Source organism: Bos taurus, chromosome 29 (genome assembly GCF_002263795.3).
Source record: "Bos taurus isolate L1 Dominette 01449 registration number 42190680 breed Hereford chromosome 29, ARS-UCD2.0, whole genome shotgun sequence".
NCBI lineage: Eukaryota > Metazoa > Chordata > Mammalia > Artiodactyla > Bovidae > Bos > Bos taurus.
This window is the reverse complement of record NC_037356.1, coordinates 26,715,993-26,729,955: the sequence shown is the minus strand read 5'-3', so window position 1 is coordinate 26,729,955 and position 13,963 is coordinate 26,715,993. Positions and strand designations below refer to the sequence as shown.

General features: G+C 37.4%; 1 protein-coding gene and 1 pseudogene across 1 annotated transcript; both read right to left on the bottom strand.

Moving 5' to 3' along the window:
- Positions 301-1,277, bottom strand: OR10N12P (olfactory receptor family 10 subfamily N member 12, pseudogene; annotated as a pseudogene).
- Positions 11,739-12,674, bottom strand: OR10G9E (olfactory receptor family 10 subfamily G member 9E). The gene has a single exon (NM_001390077.1). It carries the CDS (start codon positions 12,672-12,674, stop codon positions 11,739-11,741), a length of 936 nt encoding a protein of 311 aa, NP_001377006.1.
- Positions 12,675-13,963: the final 1,289 nt, after the last annotated feature.

The following is a 13,963-nucleotide window of genomic DNA, read 5'->3' as shown; positions in this document are numbered from 1 at the left end:
CAATCAGGCAAAATTTGCTGTCTATTATAAGAAATCTGTCTCAAGCTTCTTGCAATTTCCCTTGGATTCCTTCTCCAGGATTAGTGCACTGAGAATAGCATGAATTATGAAGTTACTTATGGGGCCTCAGGGTTTATAATTATGCACAAAAATAGAAAATCTTATTAGGCAGACTTAATGCTTTAGAGAAAGCATTTTCCCTTGATATTATTTGATTATTTATCTAATTACTCATTTGATTGAGTAGGTGAGTGATATTAAGAGTCAATACATTTTAAAATCCATTATAAAACCCTTAATTTAGTGCAGAACAGTAAATACTACATTGTGGAAAATCCTTTTTAGGGAACTTTTCACTTCTTTGTTCCTTAAGGAATAGATTAACGAGTTCAGCATGGGTGAGACAGTATTATTTAATAGTTGCACCATGGCATCTAGCAAGGGGTTGGGTGTCGGCTGCAGATAGACAATGATTATAGGTCCAAAGGCACAGAGAATGGCAGTGAGGTGGGCACTGCAGGTAGAGAAAGCTTTCTGCCTGCCCTCTGCCGAACGGATCCTCAAAATGGCAATCCCAATGCGTGTGTAGGAGACACAAACACTCAACCAAAGCATTAAAGCCAGAAAGCCAACACTAGTGGAAGCTACACCCTGGGCAAAGGAGCTGTCAGCACAAGCCAGGGGTAAGATAACAGGAATGTCACAGAAGAAGTGGTCCACCTGATTAGGGCCACAGTAGGGTAGCTGAAAGGTAAAGGATGTCAGGATAGTGGCCTGAAGACAACCCACCAACCAGGCTGCCAAGACCAAACCAACACAGACTCCAGGTCTCATGATGAGCTTATACCTCAGTGGGTGACAGATGGCAACAAAACGATCATAAGCCATCACAGAATAGAAGCAGCCTTCTGTAGAACCCAGGAAATGATAGAAGAAGAGCTGAACAGCACATCCCTTATAAGAAATGGCTCGGTTCTGGCCAGAAAAATAGACTAGCATCTTGGGACAGAGAACAGAGGGGAACAGCATGTCCAAAATCGAGAGGAGTCCCAAGAAGAAGTACATGGGAGTGTGAAGGTCGAGGAGGAGACAACTGCTAGAAGGATGAGCAAATTTCCAAGCAGGGTCAAGGGGTAAATTAACGAGAAGATGCCAAGGAGCACAGTCTTCATTCCCTCTGTCTGAGGTATTCCCAGTAGGATGAACTCATTCAGCTCTGTGTGGTTCCTCATGTTCCTGGGAGGAAGGTCTAGGTGAGACAAAAGACCAGAAACCATGACTGTGGAGGCTGATTGTGGCAGATGCAATACCGATACATTCATCATCACTGATCTTTGTTTACACATAAACATGAGGTTGAAATTAAGAACCAGAAATTCTGGGAGTAATATTTAGGGGCTAGTAAAGCAGATGTGTGCCTTTGTATCTCAAGATATCACATTCTTTTATGAATAGGGGTTCAAAGCAATATGAAGCTTTAGCAAAGTAAAATACTGGATGTACTATGAGAACATAGGCATCAATACTGAGCAGATGAGCATAGTTTGAATTAAGTCCACAACCAACTATACAACAACAAAAATGTCCCAAATTTAAGATCAATCTGAAAACATGTTGAAGCCTCACCCTCCTGACTCTATTACAAAGCTACAGTTGCTCAAATATGTGTTCATACACCCTAAATATTCATCAAAGATCAATTTGGGCACCCACATCTATGTTGAGAAGAATGGACTGTGATACAGTTTAAAGAGTAGTAAGATTTGGGTATATGATATCATTCTAACTGGATATATTTCTTAGTCTGAGCATGGAGTCTCAAAGAGTCAGACACAACTGAGTGACTGAACTGAACTGAAGGTTATTTGCCTGAAAAGAAATTAACAGTGACAAATTTGATTATTATTCTGGTGTTTAGTTTGTTTAGAGATTAGTAGATGTTTAGAGACTATGTAGGTGATAGGTTTTGATAGTGATAGTGAAGTTATCATATATAAAGATGAATTTTTGGAACATTTGATGTTTGCTAACTACTGAAATTTTGAAATCCAAAGTATTTCAATTCTGCAGACTTTTCTGTGTCTTCTGATTATTTTAAATTCTAATTTTAATTTTATTGTGGTAATAAAACTTCACATGAGATCTACTCTCTAAACAGATTTTTAAGTGTACAAGATAATATTAACTATGAACATAATGTTTTACAGCATTTGTGAAACTTTCTACCTATTCATCAGCAATTTCTCATTTCCTGTTGTCCCCTAACCCTGGTAGCCATCATTCTGTGTTTTGTTTTTAAGAGTATACTTGTTTTATTTTAAAGGAAAAACTCATCATGTCGAGAACATGAAAGGGCCAGTAGAGAGACAGTCAGCTGTCTGCTACAATGGTTGAGCTCCTGAATTTCTCAAGAAGAGATGCCACGATACTATGCATAAAATAGATAACTAATGAAAACCTACTGTATAGTACAGGGAACTCTACTCAGTGCTCCTTGGTGACCTAAATGGGAAATAAATCCAAAAAAAAGAAGAGACTTATGTATATGTATAGCTAATTAACTTTCTTGCAGTGTAGAAACTAGCACGATATTGTAAAGCAACTATACTCCAATAAATTAACTTTAAAAAAGAAGAGAGATGTCTTTTTAACTTACACTTTTTACCATTATAATTTGCTTTTTTTGAGATGCAAAATATATTTTTAAATGTCCAATTATAATGGTTTGAATTTCTAATTATAATTCCTGGTCAACTTCTCTGATCTTCTTTTATAAGTAATATTATTAATTGTTATTGATTGATAATTATGTCTTCTAAAAAAACCTGGAAAATGGTAAGATAATGCTCTCCATGTACTCAAGTTGTTTATAATCTTGGAATCTCAATTTCTCATCTTTATATAAGCAGAAAGTATTCCCTGCACCAGTAGGCTCAACCTTAACCAATCAGTTAAATATATTATTCCAAGCAGGACACTTTTGAGAGTCAAAGAAAGCGTTATTAATAACTAAGGCAGAATAAGAGGGGTAAAATAGGAACATGTCTGTTCAACCATCGAATAGTCTCCTTTCCCTCATGTGTGTCCTACAGATCTTTATTTTGACATGTTCTGATATAACTGTGCCCCTTGAAGATATGGTATATTCTTATAATTGTGCTGGATAAATAGAGGGTACCCACTGAATATCTTTTTTCTGATTAACTGAGATAATATTTACCTCCCAGAATTGCTGTAAAGATTAAATGTCATGATGCTCAGGAAAGATTTTGATACACAGTAAGATGCTGTATATGGTTTGTTATAATTGTATTTTCTATAGAGATATCCATGCTAAAGAATTTGGGAAGGAGTTACCTGTGTGAGGATCAGAGTTAGTATCTTAAGCCTGAACGAAGTCACCAGGAGAAACAGGGTAAATTATGGACAAAGAAGGAATGAGAGACCAAACTTTGAGAAATACTACATTTTAGGAAAAGGAGAAGAAAAGGGAGCCATTTAATAAAAAATATATACATTCGTCATATGATTTGGAAGAGGTCAGGAGAATGTCTTTTGCATACCATTTATCATGAAAATTATTATTTTCTCCATGTCTTAGAATTTTCTCCATTGTCAGGGAGAATATGCAACTAATTTTTATTCTTAAGCAAGTGTGTGGTTCTTTAAAAGTGACAGGTGCTGAATTAATGATTAAGGAACAACAAAAGAAATAATAGATGAATGTATTTCTGCATGCTCTTTTGTGGGGTGAATGGAGGAAAGGACTCTAGTCATTGCACAAAATGGGAAGGAAGCTCTTAGTCATGATTGCTTCCAACAATGCTAGTCAGGAGTCCATAGTGGAGTAAAAGTAAAAATAAAAGAAGATGGGAAAATGCTCTGGACAGTTACATGGCTCAGTTAAGGAAAACAAATGTTGTTTTTCTTACCTTTAAGTTCAGTTTCTTCTATAGACTTGTGGGACTTACCATTCTGAACATCTCTCTTCCCTGGGTGCAACGGAAATGGATTTGTGTTGGCACCCCACTCCAGCACTCTTGCCTGGAAAATCCCAGGGACAGAGGAGCTTGGTGGGCCACAGTCCATGGGGTTGCTAAGAGTCAGACATGACTGAGCGACTTCACTTTCACTTTTCACTTTCATGCATTGGAGAAGGAAATGGCAACCCACTCCAGTGTTCTTGCCTGGAGAATCCCAGGGACGGGGGAGCCTGGTGGGCTGCCGTCTATGGGGTCGCACAGAGTCGGACACGACTGAAGCGACTTAGCAGCAGCAGCAGCAAGTGTAGACCCCAAATGGTCTTTTCCACTCAAGATTACACAGAGAGAGGATAGTATATGTCTGATGGCTCGCCCATCATCTAGGGTGATTTCTTCAGAGTTAGCAGAAATAAGATCTCCTACATTCGTAGAGTTTTAAATGATCTCTTACTCCCTCTGGAGCCCCATCCATGATATATCCCAGGACTCAGGGAGCAGGAGCCCTTGAGCACAGGGAGCAATCAAATGCTGGATGTTGAGAGAGCTCATGACTGAGAAAAGACTACACGGTAATCAAGACAATCTTCAAGCAAAATCAAGGAAGTTGTGGATCCCCCATGGCCACCCTAATTTTCTACTCTGGGTAGACTTTCAAGAACCCTTTTTGTTCTTCATAGACCTCACAGATTTGACTTCCTTCTCTGTCATTTTTTGAGTCTCTACCTATTCCCTTACTTTTTATGGTTGTAGAAGAAATTGTAACATAATGAAAAGATCATTCACCTTGGAAGTTTCTGGTGTGAAGAACAAGTCTGTTTCTTGTTAATTGTAAGTCCTTGAGCAAGCCAGTGCTCTTCTCTGAACCATAATATAGTCCTTCATAAATTGGAGTTATTTCATAGGGACACTGGAGATTAAATGAGACAACACTTGTAAACTTCCTGGCACATACTACTTAATTATTTGTATTGAAATTGGATGGAACATAGACTGGTATTCATTGTTAGAATCTTTTTTAGTTCTTTTACCCCTTCTCTTCTTAATTTGAGTTTTTTCATTGTTTTGTTTTTTTCATTTTAGTCAGTCTGATTTCATTTCTTTTATCAACTAGTAATTATAGTGTGGGGCTTCCCTGGTGGCTCAGACAGTAAAGAATCTGCCATGCAGGAGATCTGGGTTTGATTCCTGGATTGGGAAGATCCTCTGGAGAAGGGAATGGCTACTCACTCCAGTATTCTTGCCTGGAGAGTTCCATGGACAGAGGAGCTTGATGGGCTACAGTCCATGGGGTCGCAGAGTTCAACACTACTGAACAACTAACACTTTCACTGTAACTATAGTGAGAGAGATGGTGAAAAACCAAACCAAAATGAAACAAAACAAAAGAAAATAATAGGTATATAGTTACCAAAAAATAAATAAGGAATATCAGAATGTTTTTCATAATAATGGATTGTTTCCTATGGAATCTAAATAAGATTTTCCAGGTTCTCAGGATTCAACAAGCCAATCCAAGGAAGGGAAAATGGAACTAACATTTAAAGAGAGTCCACTTGTGGAAAGGTCTTTTAAAATCTTATTTTATTCACTTCTTACAACATCCACACAGGGTAGCTATTTTTAGTCCACTTTATAAATGATGACATGGTCATCAGAGAGAGTAATTTTTCCCAAGATTACACAACGTTGAGTAGGAGAGGTAGGAATTGAGCCACAAATTTTTTTAGTCTAAATCTCACAGACTTAATTCTGGGGACAGAGCCAAGTTGATACTAAAACATCAGAATCTGGTTCCTAGTTTTCTCTCCAAGTTTGACCCTCTGGATCAGCAAGGTATACCTTTCCTAGTCTTCAGAGAGTAAGACCTTGAGCTTTACCCTGCCCATCTCCTTTCACATCTCTTTATGACTCTGTTTTGAACAATAACTACAACAGCATGGCTTCCCAGGTGGCACTAGTGGTAAGAATCGGCCTACCAATGCAAGAGATGTGAGAAACATGGGTTCGATCCCTGTGTTGGGAAGATCCCCTGGAGAAGGGCACTTTCCCACTCCAATATTCTTGCCTAGAAAATTCCACGCACGAAGTAGCCTGGCAGGCTATAGTCCATGGGGTAGCAAAAAAATTAACACAACTGAACATGCGCGTGCGCGCGCGCACACACACACACACACACACACACACACACATAGTAGACAACAGATTTAGTGACTAAACAGCAACAACATAACAGATAACAATCAAAAGGCCTAACAGTACACAGAAATTGGGATACATATGTATTTATTCTTGGGGCTTCCCAGCTGGCACTGGTGGTAAGGAACCCACCTGCTAATAATGCAGGAGACAGAAGAGAAGCTGGTTAGATCCCTGGGTAAGGAAGATCTCCTGGAGGAGAGCATAGCAACCCACTCCAGTATCCTTGCCTGGAGAATCCCATGGACAGAAGAGCCTGGTGGGCTACAGTTCATAGGGTCTCAAAGAGTTGGACACAACTGAAGCCACTTAGCATGCATGTGTGTGTATTTATTCTTAATTAATATCTTGGGCACTTATTTACTTATAGGCTTTCAAGTTTTAAAAACACATAAAGGTCAGGAAGAGAAATCATCATGACAGAGTACGATGACTTGGAGCTCACAACCCCTACAAACACATCAAAAATACACCTACATACAGAACAATTCTCACTGAAAATTAACTGGAAACTGTCATGAGGATTTCTGTACAATGAAGGCTGTAAGAAAAGTACACACTTAAACAGACTTTAAATTCCCATTAGTGTTACTTTATTCATCATTAGCAGAATCATTCATCTTTTCCAAGTAGGAAAAAAAAAAGCCAAAGCTCATAACAACAATTAAAAAGAGAAATGAATATATTTCTTAATGCTATTCTTAACTAGGAATAGGAAAAGGAAATTGTGAAAGTGGTATGAAATAAAGAGGACATATTTTAAAAATTGAAAAATACTTGAAAGAAAACTCAAATTCCCTTCCCCATGGTGAGAAAGAAATAGAATGAGAAGGTTACCAATAAAAATATTGTAAGTAAACACACAGAAACCCTTCTCCTGTGACTGCTTGCACCCTGATTCTAATCAATACTTTCCAACTGGGTCCTTAAATGTATTATTTCATTAACCGAGGTCATCAAGTCCTTCTCATCACAGGAAAGAGTGGAGCCTATTTAATTAGAGGGTATGAGTTTCAGTCCTATCCCATGCTTACTAACTTGGACGTGGCACTTAAACTCTCCATGCCTCAGGTTTATAATTTCTAAAACAGTGATGATAATAATAGCATCTCCTTCATTGGGTTGTCTTGATGATTAAATGGAAAAAACACATAAAATAGAACAGTACATTGCATGTAGTATATAATCAACAATGTCAGTTGACATATATGCTCTCAAAACTTTCCTCAAGTCCCCCATCATAACACTCACCAGACACTTTTCTGTTTAACTCCTGTGTCCCCTATACACTGTAAGCTCTATAAAGACTAACATTTCTTCTGTCTTGTTTGCCACTTCTCTTGTAGTGCTGTGAATACTGCAGAGTACACAGTAGGCACTCTATAAATAACTCTGTAAGTTACATTGTTCTCTGGTGAAAGCCTTCCAAATGTTTCTCACATTTCTCACATGCTCAGCATTAGGGTCAACAGACACACAGACTTCCATCCTTTTCCCTCAGCCATCACGCAAGTTCAAAGTTTTTTAGGTTTTTATTGAACTATATGCTGAAATGTAATGATGCCAGTTATACTTCTAGCTTTTCCCATATACTCCCTCTTATTTGGCCATTATAGATAGCTGAAGAATATGTTCTGAAAGCATACATCTGCCCCTTTCTAACTTAAACATTTTCAGTGATCTTTAGCTACCCAATGGGCTACTGAAACATTGTAATAAAAATACACTGGAACATTGTAATAAAAATACAACTATCAAAACTATGGTTAAGTTTTGGATAAAATTAAAGAAAAAGTCAGTGAAATTCTATACTTAATCCAGAGGGTTTCCTTATTTGTTAGAAAGTGCCAGGTTCTTCACAGCAGGTTTCCACTGCTCAATATAAGGAGTGCCTCCAAAAGACATGGAGAAGGTAAGAGAACAGCACGCAGAATGAGAGAAATGTGCAAATCATCTATTTGATAAAGACCTAAACCACCTCCACTCAACAGTAAAAAAAGAAATAATCCAAGGAATACAAAGCTCAGTGATATGAGGTACAGAGTCCAGAAATAGATCTGCATTTATCAGAACAATAATTTTGACAAAAATACAAAAGCAATTTAATGAAGAAATGATGGGCTTTGCAATGCGATAGGAATACTTAGATATTCATATCAAAAACAAACACACAAACAAAATAGAGACTCAATCTGTACCTCACATTAACAAAAACTGTCACAGAATGAGTTGTAGATATTAATGTAAAACATGAAACTTAAGAATTTTTAAATATGAAAAAGATTGTGACAGAGTGTCCATTGACAGATGAATGGATAAATATTGGTGTGTATGTGTGCTAAATTGCTTCAGTCATGCCTGACTCTTTACAAATCCATGGACTGTAGCCCACCAGGCTTCTCTGTCCATGGGATTTTCCAGGCAAGAATACTGGAGTGGGTTGCCATGCCTTCCTCTAGGGGATCATCCTGACCCAGGAATTGAACTTACATCTCTTATGTCTCCTGCACTGGCAGGCAAGTTCTTTACCACTAGAGCCACCTGGGAAACATATATATATGTCACAACGGAATATTGCTCAGCCATAAAAAAATAAAATAAAGTTTTCCACTTATGATATAAATGGATCTAGGTGAAATGAGTCCGAAAGAGAAAGGCAGATACTGTATGATCTCACCAACTTGTGATCTCTAAAAACAGATAAAACAAAACCAGACTCACAAATACAGAGAACAAGTGGGTAGTTGCCAAAGGGGATGGTGTTGGGGGAAGAGAGAAATAGGTAAAGGGAATTAGGAAATACAAATGTCCAGTTGCAAAATAAAAAAGTCATGGAAATATACAGCATCAGGAAAATGGTCAATAATATTATAATAACATTGCATGGAGACAGATAGTTACCACATTTACCATGGTGATCAGTTCTTAATGTAACTAAATATTAAATTACTATGTTGCACACCTGAAAATAACATAGTACATCAAGTATATGCCAACAAAACAAAACAACAACAAAAAGAAAATCTTGAAAGAAACCAAGAACAAAGGATATTTTACCTACAGGGAACAGAGCAAAACCAATATAATATTGTAAAGTAATTAGCCTCCAATTAAAATAAATAAATTTATATTAAAAAAAGAATCTGAATGGGGAAAAAAAAAAGAATTACAGAGGAACTCTCATTGGAAACTGGGCAATCAAAAAAGAGTGGAGTAAAAAATTTAAAGTGTTGAAATACAAAAATCACCAGCTTAGAATTTTAAATCCAATAATGTTATCCTTCAAATTGAGGTAAAATTATGACATTTCAGATAAACAAAATCTAAAAGAATCTGTTACCCGAGGCCTGCCTTGCAAAAAATATTAAAAGTAGTTCTTTAGGCAAAAGAAAAATAATCTAGGTCAGATGCTTGAACTGACATTTTAAAAAAGCATCAGAGAAGAACAAATATTAGTAAAATATTATTTTTCTTATTTTTAATTTATCTAAAACATAACTGTGAATTTTAAATAATAAGAGTAATACTATAAAACAATAGAGGAAAAAGTAGTCAGAAGACACTTTGACATAAATTACAGCAAGATCTTTTTTGATCCACCTGCTAAAATAATGCAGAATAAAAAAGGGACCTAATTAAACTTAGAAGATTTTTCACAGCAAAGTTATCCATAAACAAAAAGAAAATACAACCCCCAGAATGGGGGGGGGGGGAGTGTGTAAATGAAGCAGTTGAAAAGGGTTTAATCTCCAAAATATGCAAACAGCTCATGCACCTCTATGTCAAAAAAAAAGCCCAAACAACTCAATCAAAAAGTGGGCAGAAGATCTAAATACACATTCCTCCAAAGAAGACATACAGATGGCCACAAAGTACATGCAAAGATGCTCAATATCACTAATAATTAGAGAAATACAAATCAAAACATATCTACATTGAGATATCACCTCACACCAGTCAGAATGACCATCATCAAAAAATCTACAAACAACAAATGCTGGAGAGGGTGTAAAGAAAAGGGAACCCCTACACGGTTGGTGTGAATGAAAATTTGTGCAGCCAGTATGGACAACAGTATGTAGGTTCCTTAAGAAACTAAAAATAGAGCTACCATATGATCCAGCAATCTCATTCCTGGGCCTATATCTGGAGAAAACCCTAATTTGAAAAGATACATGCACACAAATGTTTGCTGTAACACAATTTATAACAGCCAATACATGGAAGTAACCCAAATGTCACTCAGAGAACTCAAACAGGGCCTCTGAGACAATCTAGAAGGGTGAGATGGGGAGGGAGATGGGAGGGAGGTTTGAGAGGGAAGGGACATGGGTGTACCTATGGCTGAGTCTTATTGATGTTTGACAGAAAACAAAATTCTGTAAAGCAATTATCCTTCCATTTAAAAAATTAATTAATTTTTTAATAAGATGATGTGGTACATATATACAATGGAATATTACTCAACCATTAAGAAAAGTGAAATAATGCCATTTGTAACAACATGGATGGGACCAGAGATTCTCATACTAAGTGAAGTAAGTCAAAAAAAGATAAATATCAAATGATATGACTCACTTGTAAAATCTAATTTCTAAAATGATATAAAAGTTCTTATTTACAAAACAGAAACAGACTCAGATTTCAAAAACAAACGTATGGTTACCAAGGAGAAACATGGTGGGGAAGAAGGGGGAGCGGGAAGACCCTGAGTTTAGCACAAACACACATACACACACTACTATATATGAAATAGATAACCAACAAGGACCTACTATATAGCCCAGGGAACTCTATTCAATATTCTTTAATAACCTAAGTGGGAAAAGAATCTGAAAAAGAATGAATACATGTATATGTATGACTGAATCACTATGCTGTACACCTGAAACTAACACATTTTAGATCAACTATACCCTAAAACAAAAATTGTAATTCTTCAATTAAAAAAAAAGATTAAACCAAATTATATTATAAGGAGCTATGCAGTTTAAGAAAATATATGTTTTCAAAATACTGTTCTATACATCTGTGTCTCTTTTGCTGTCTCGCATACAGGGTTATTGTTGACCATCTTTCTAAATTCCATATATATGCATTAGTATACTGTATTGGTGTTTTTCTTTCTGGCTTACTTCACTCTGTATAATAAGCTCCAGTTTCATCCACCTCATTAGAACTGATTCAAATGTATTATTTTAATGGCTGAGTAATACTTCATTGTGTATATGTACCACAGCTTTCTTATCCATTCATCTGCTGACATATTGTAAAGTAATTAACCTCCAATTAAAATAAATAAATTTAAATTTTAAAAATTTTTTTAAAAAAGAAAAAATATGTTTTTGTTTTACTAAATTAATAAACTGGAAAATCATGTTTAAAAATATAATATAGTTTTTATAATAAAATTCCTCAGAAACATTCATTAAACAAATATTCCTGAGTAGCAGGTTTAGATAAAGTTAAACACCGAGAAATATAACTGTAATACATTTCTTATTGATCACTAAATTATATTACTAACTCTGTTAAATGAGTGTATCTTCATTACAGAGATTATTTGCTCTGTGAATATGCTACTTTATCTTTAAGTGTCAACAGAGCTTTCTTTACTTCCTTGTTCCTCAGGGTATAGACCACAGGAGTCAGAAGGGGCGTCATCACAGTGTAGAAAACAGCCACAATCCTGTCCATAGCCTCCTTGGAGCCTGGTCTCAGGTAAATGAAAACACAGGGAACAAAGAAGCAAAGGACCACAGTGCAGTGGGAGGCACAGGTCTGGAAGGCTCTCCATCTCCCTTCTGAGGTGTGGATCTTCAGGATGGAATGGATGATGGATACGTAGGACAGCACTATCAGGAAAAAACAGCCCAAGGCCACCACCCCAATGTTGACAAAGATCACCACCTCGTTGGCAGAGGTGTCTGCACAGGTCAGTTTGAGGATGGGTGGTGCATCGCAGAAGTAATGCTGGATCTGGTTGGGTCCACAGAAGGGCAAACGGAACGTCAGTGTGGTCTGGACAGCAGAGTGCACAGAGCCACTGAGCCACGTGGTTGTGGCCAGGAGGGCACACGTCCTCCCACTCATCACGCTGGCATACCTGAGCGGGTAACTGATGGCCAGGAAACGGTCATAGGACATGACGGTGTAGAGGAAGCACTCGGTGCTGCCCAGGAAGTGGAAGGAGTAGAGCTGGGCCACACAGCCGGGAAAGGAGATAGGACTGCCTTCTGGGGACACGAGGGTCATCAGCATTTTGGGCACAGTGACCGTGGAGAACCACATGTCAATGAAGGACAGGTTGCTCAGGAAGTAGTACATGGGGGTGTGCAGGTGGGGATCCACTGTGATCACCAGCAAGATGAGAAGGTTCCCCACCACAGTGAGGGCATAGATCACCAGGAAGATTCCAAAGAGGAGCGTGTCCAGCTCTGGTGAATGGGGAAGGCCTGTGAGGATGAACGTTGTCACTAGGCTCATGTTTGTCATTTCTCCACACTTTTGGTCTCTCTCTCTCTCTCTCTCTCTATGGGAACATCAAGAGCATCCAACATTTTATTGAGACCTGAGAACTGCATTATACAAGTCATACTCAATTTTGCTTACCACAAACCTCCCTTGAAAAAGGAGATAGAATGATTTCATCTTCTGTCTCTTATATCCCTCTTGCTTTCTCTCTCTCTCTCTGTCACACACACCCACACCCACACACACACACAGGCACACACAGATAGATGTGAAAAAGGGAGAAAACCACACAGATTTCTATTGATATATCATGAACACTAACTTAGCACCATAAAACAAGTCAAATTTTCTATTTTATACTTTCTCTGGATCATGTTAGCTTGTTGTATGCTCCAGGTCTCACAATGTTTAAATCGAAGTTTCAGGTTGGTCTCTCATCTCATCTGAAGTTCAGGATTGCCTGGCTCAGTGACAATGTCAGAGTGAAGTAAGATAATAAATGACAACTACTTAGTAAAGTAATGACATTCACAGGTATTCATTAAATGATACCAAATTATATGAAGCTGTTGCCTTGCTTTTTAAATGTATAGCTATAGCTATGGAGGGAGAAAAAGACAGAGACAGAGAGGGAGTAGAGAGAGAAAATAAATTCTCATTGTGCTATAGAGACTTCTCAATTTCAAAGCTACAATTTTGAGGAAAATTTCATCACTGGTATTGGTACTGGTGTCTCACTAACCACCACTAATTGTTTACATAGGAAATAATCTTAGAGCAGGTTAAGAAACTATAAACTTCATACAGAATCCTGACAACCTCTCATGTGATCCAGAAAATATCAACAATCACAACACTGCTAGCCTCAAACTTGTCTTCTTTTACACAGTCATTGATAAGGCACTGAAAATATAAACTTCATACGTGTTGTCCCAACCACAATCCACTGGGAAGCGGCTGGTTTCTCACATACATATTTCTATCCTAAAGGTTTAAACATAATATTTTCTCTTATCAGCTTTGTTAGAGATGATATTCTCCCCCCATCTTCCATTCCTTATACTCATAAATCCATGAAATGACCTCAAAAGAGAAGACAATTAACTCTATGAAGCATATGATTCTTGTGTAAAACCAACTACCTGTAACAAGGAAGAACAAAAGAAAAGGATCTATGTTAACTTAATATCAAGAAATATTGGACAAATAACACAAGAAAGAAAGAAGAGAAGGAGCCAAAATGAGAACAACACCCAGTTGTGGATGTGACTGGTGATGCAAGTAAAGTCTGATGCTGTAAAGAAAAATAT

What these genes read in the sequence shown, in the direction of transcription:
- OR10G9E (NM_001390077.1), bottom strand. Translation starts at nt 12,674, where the DNA reads ATGACAAACATGAGCCTAGTGACAACGTTCATCCTCACAGGCCTTCCC.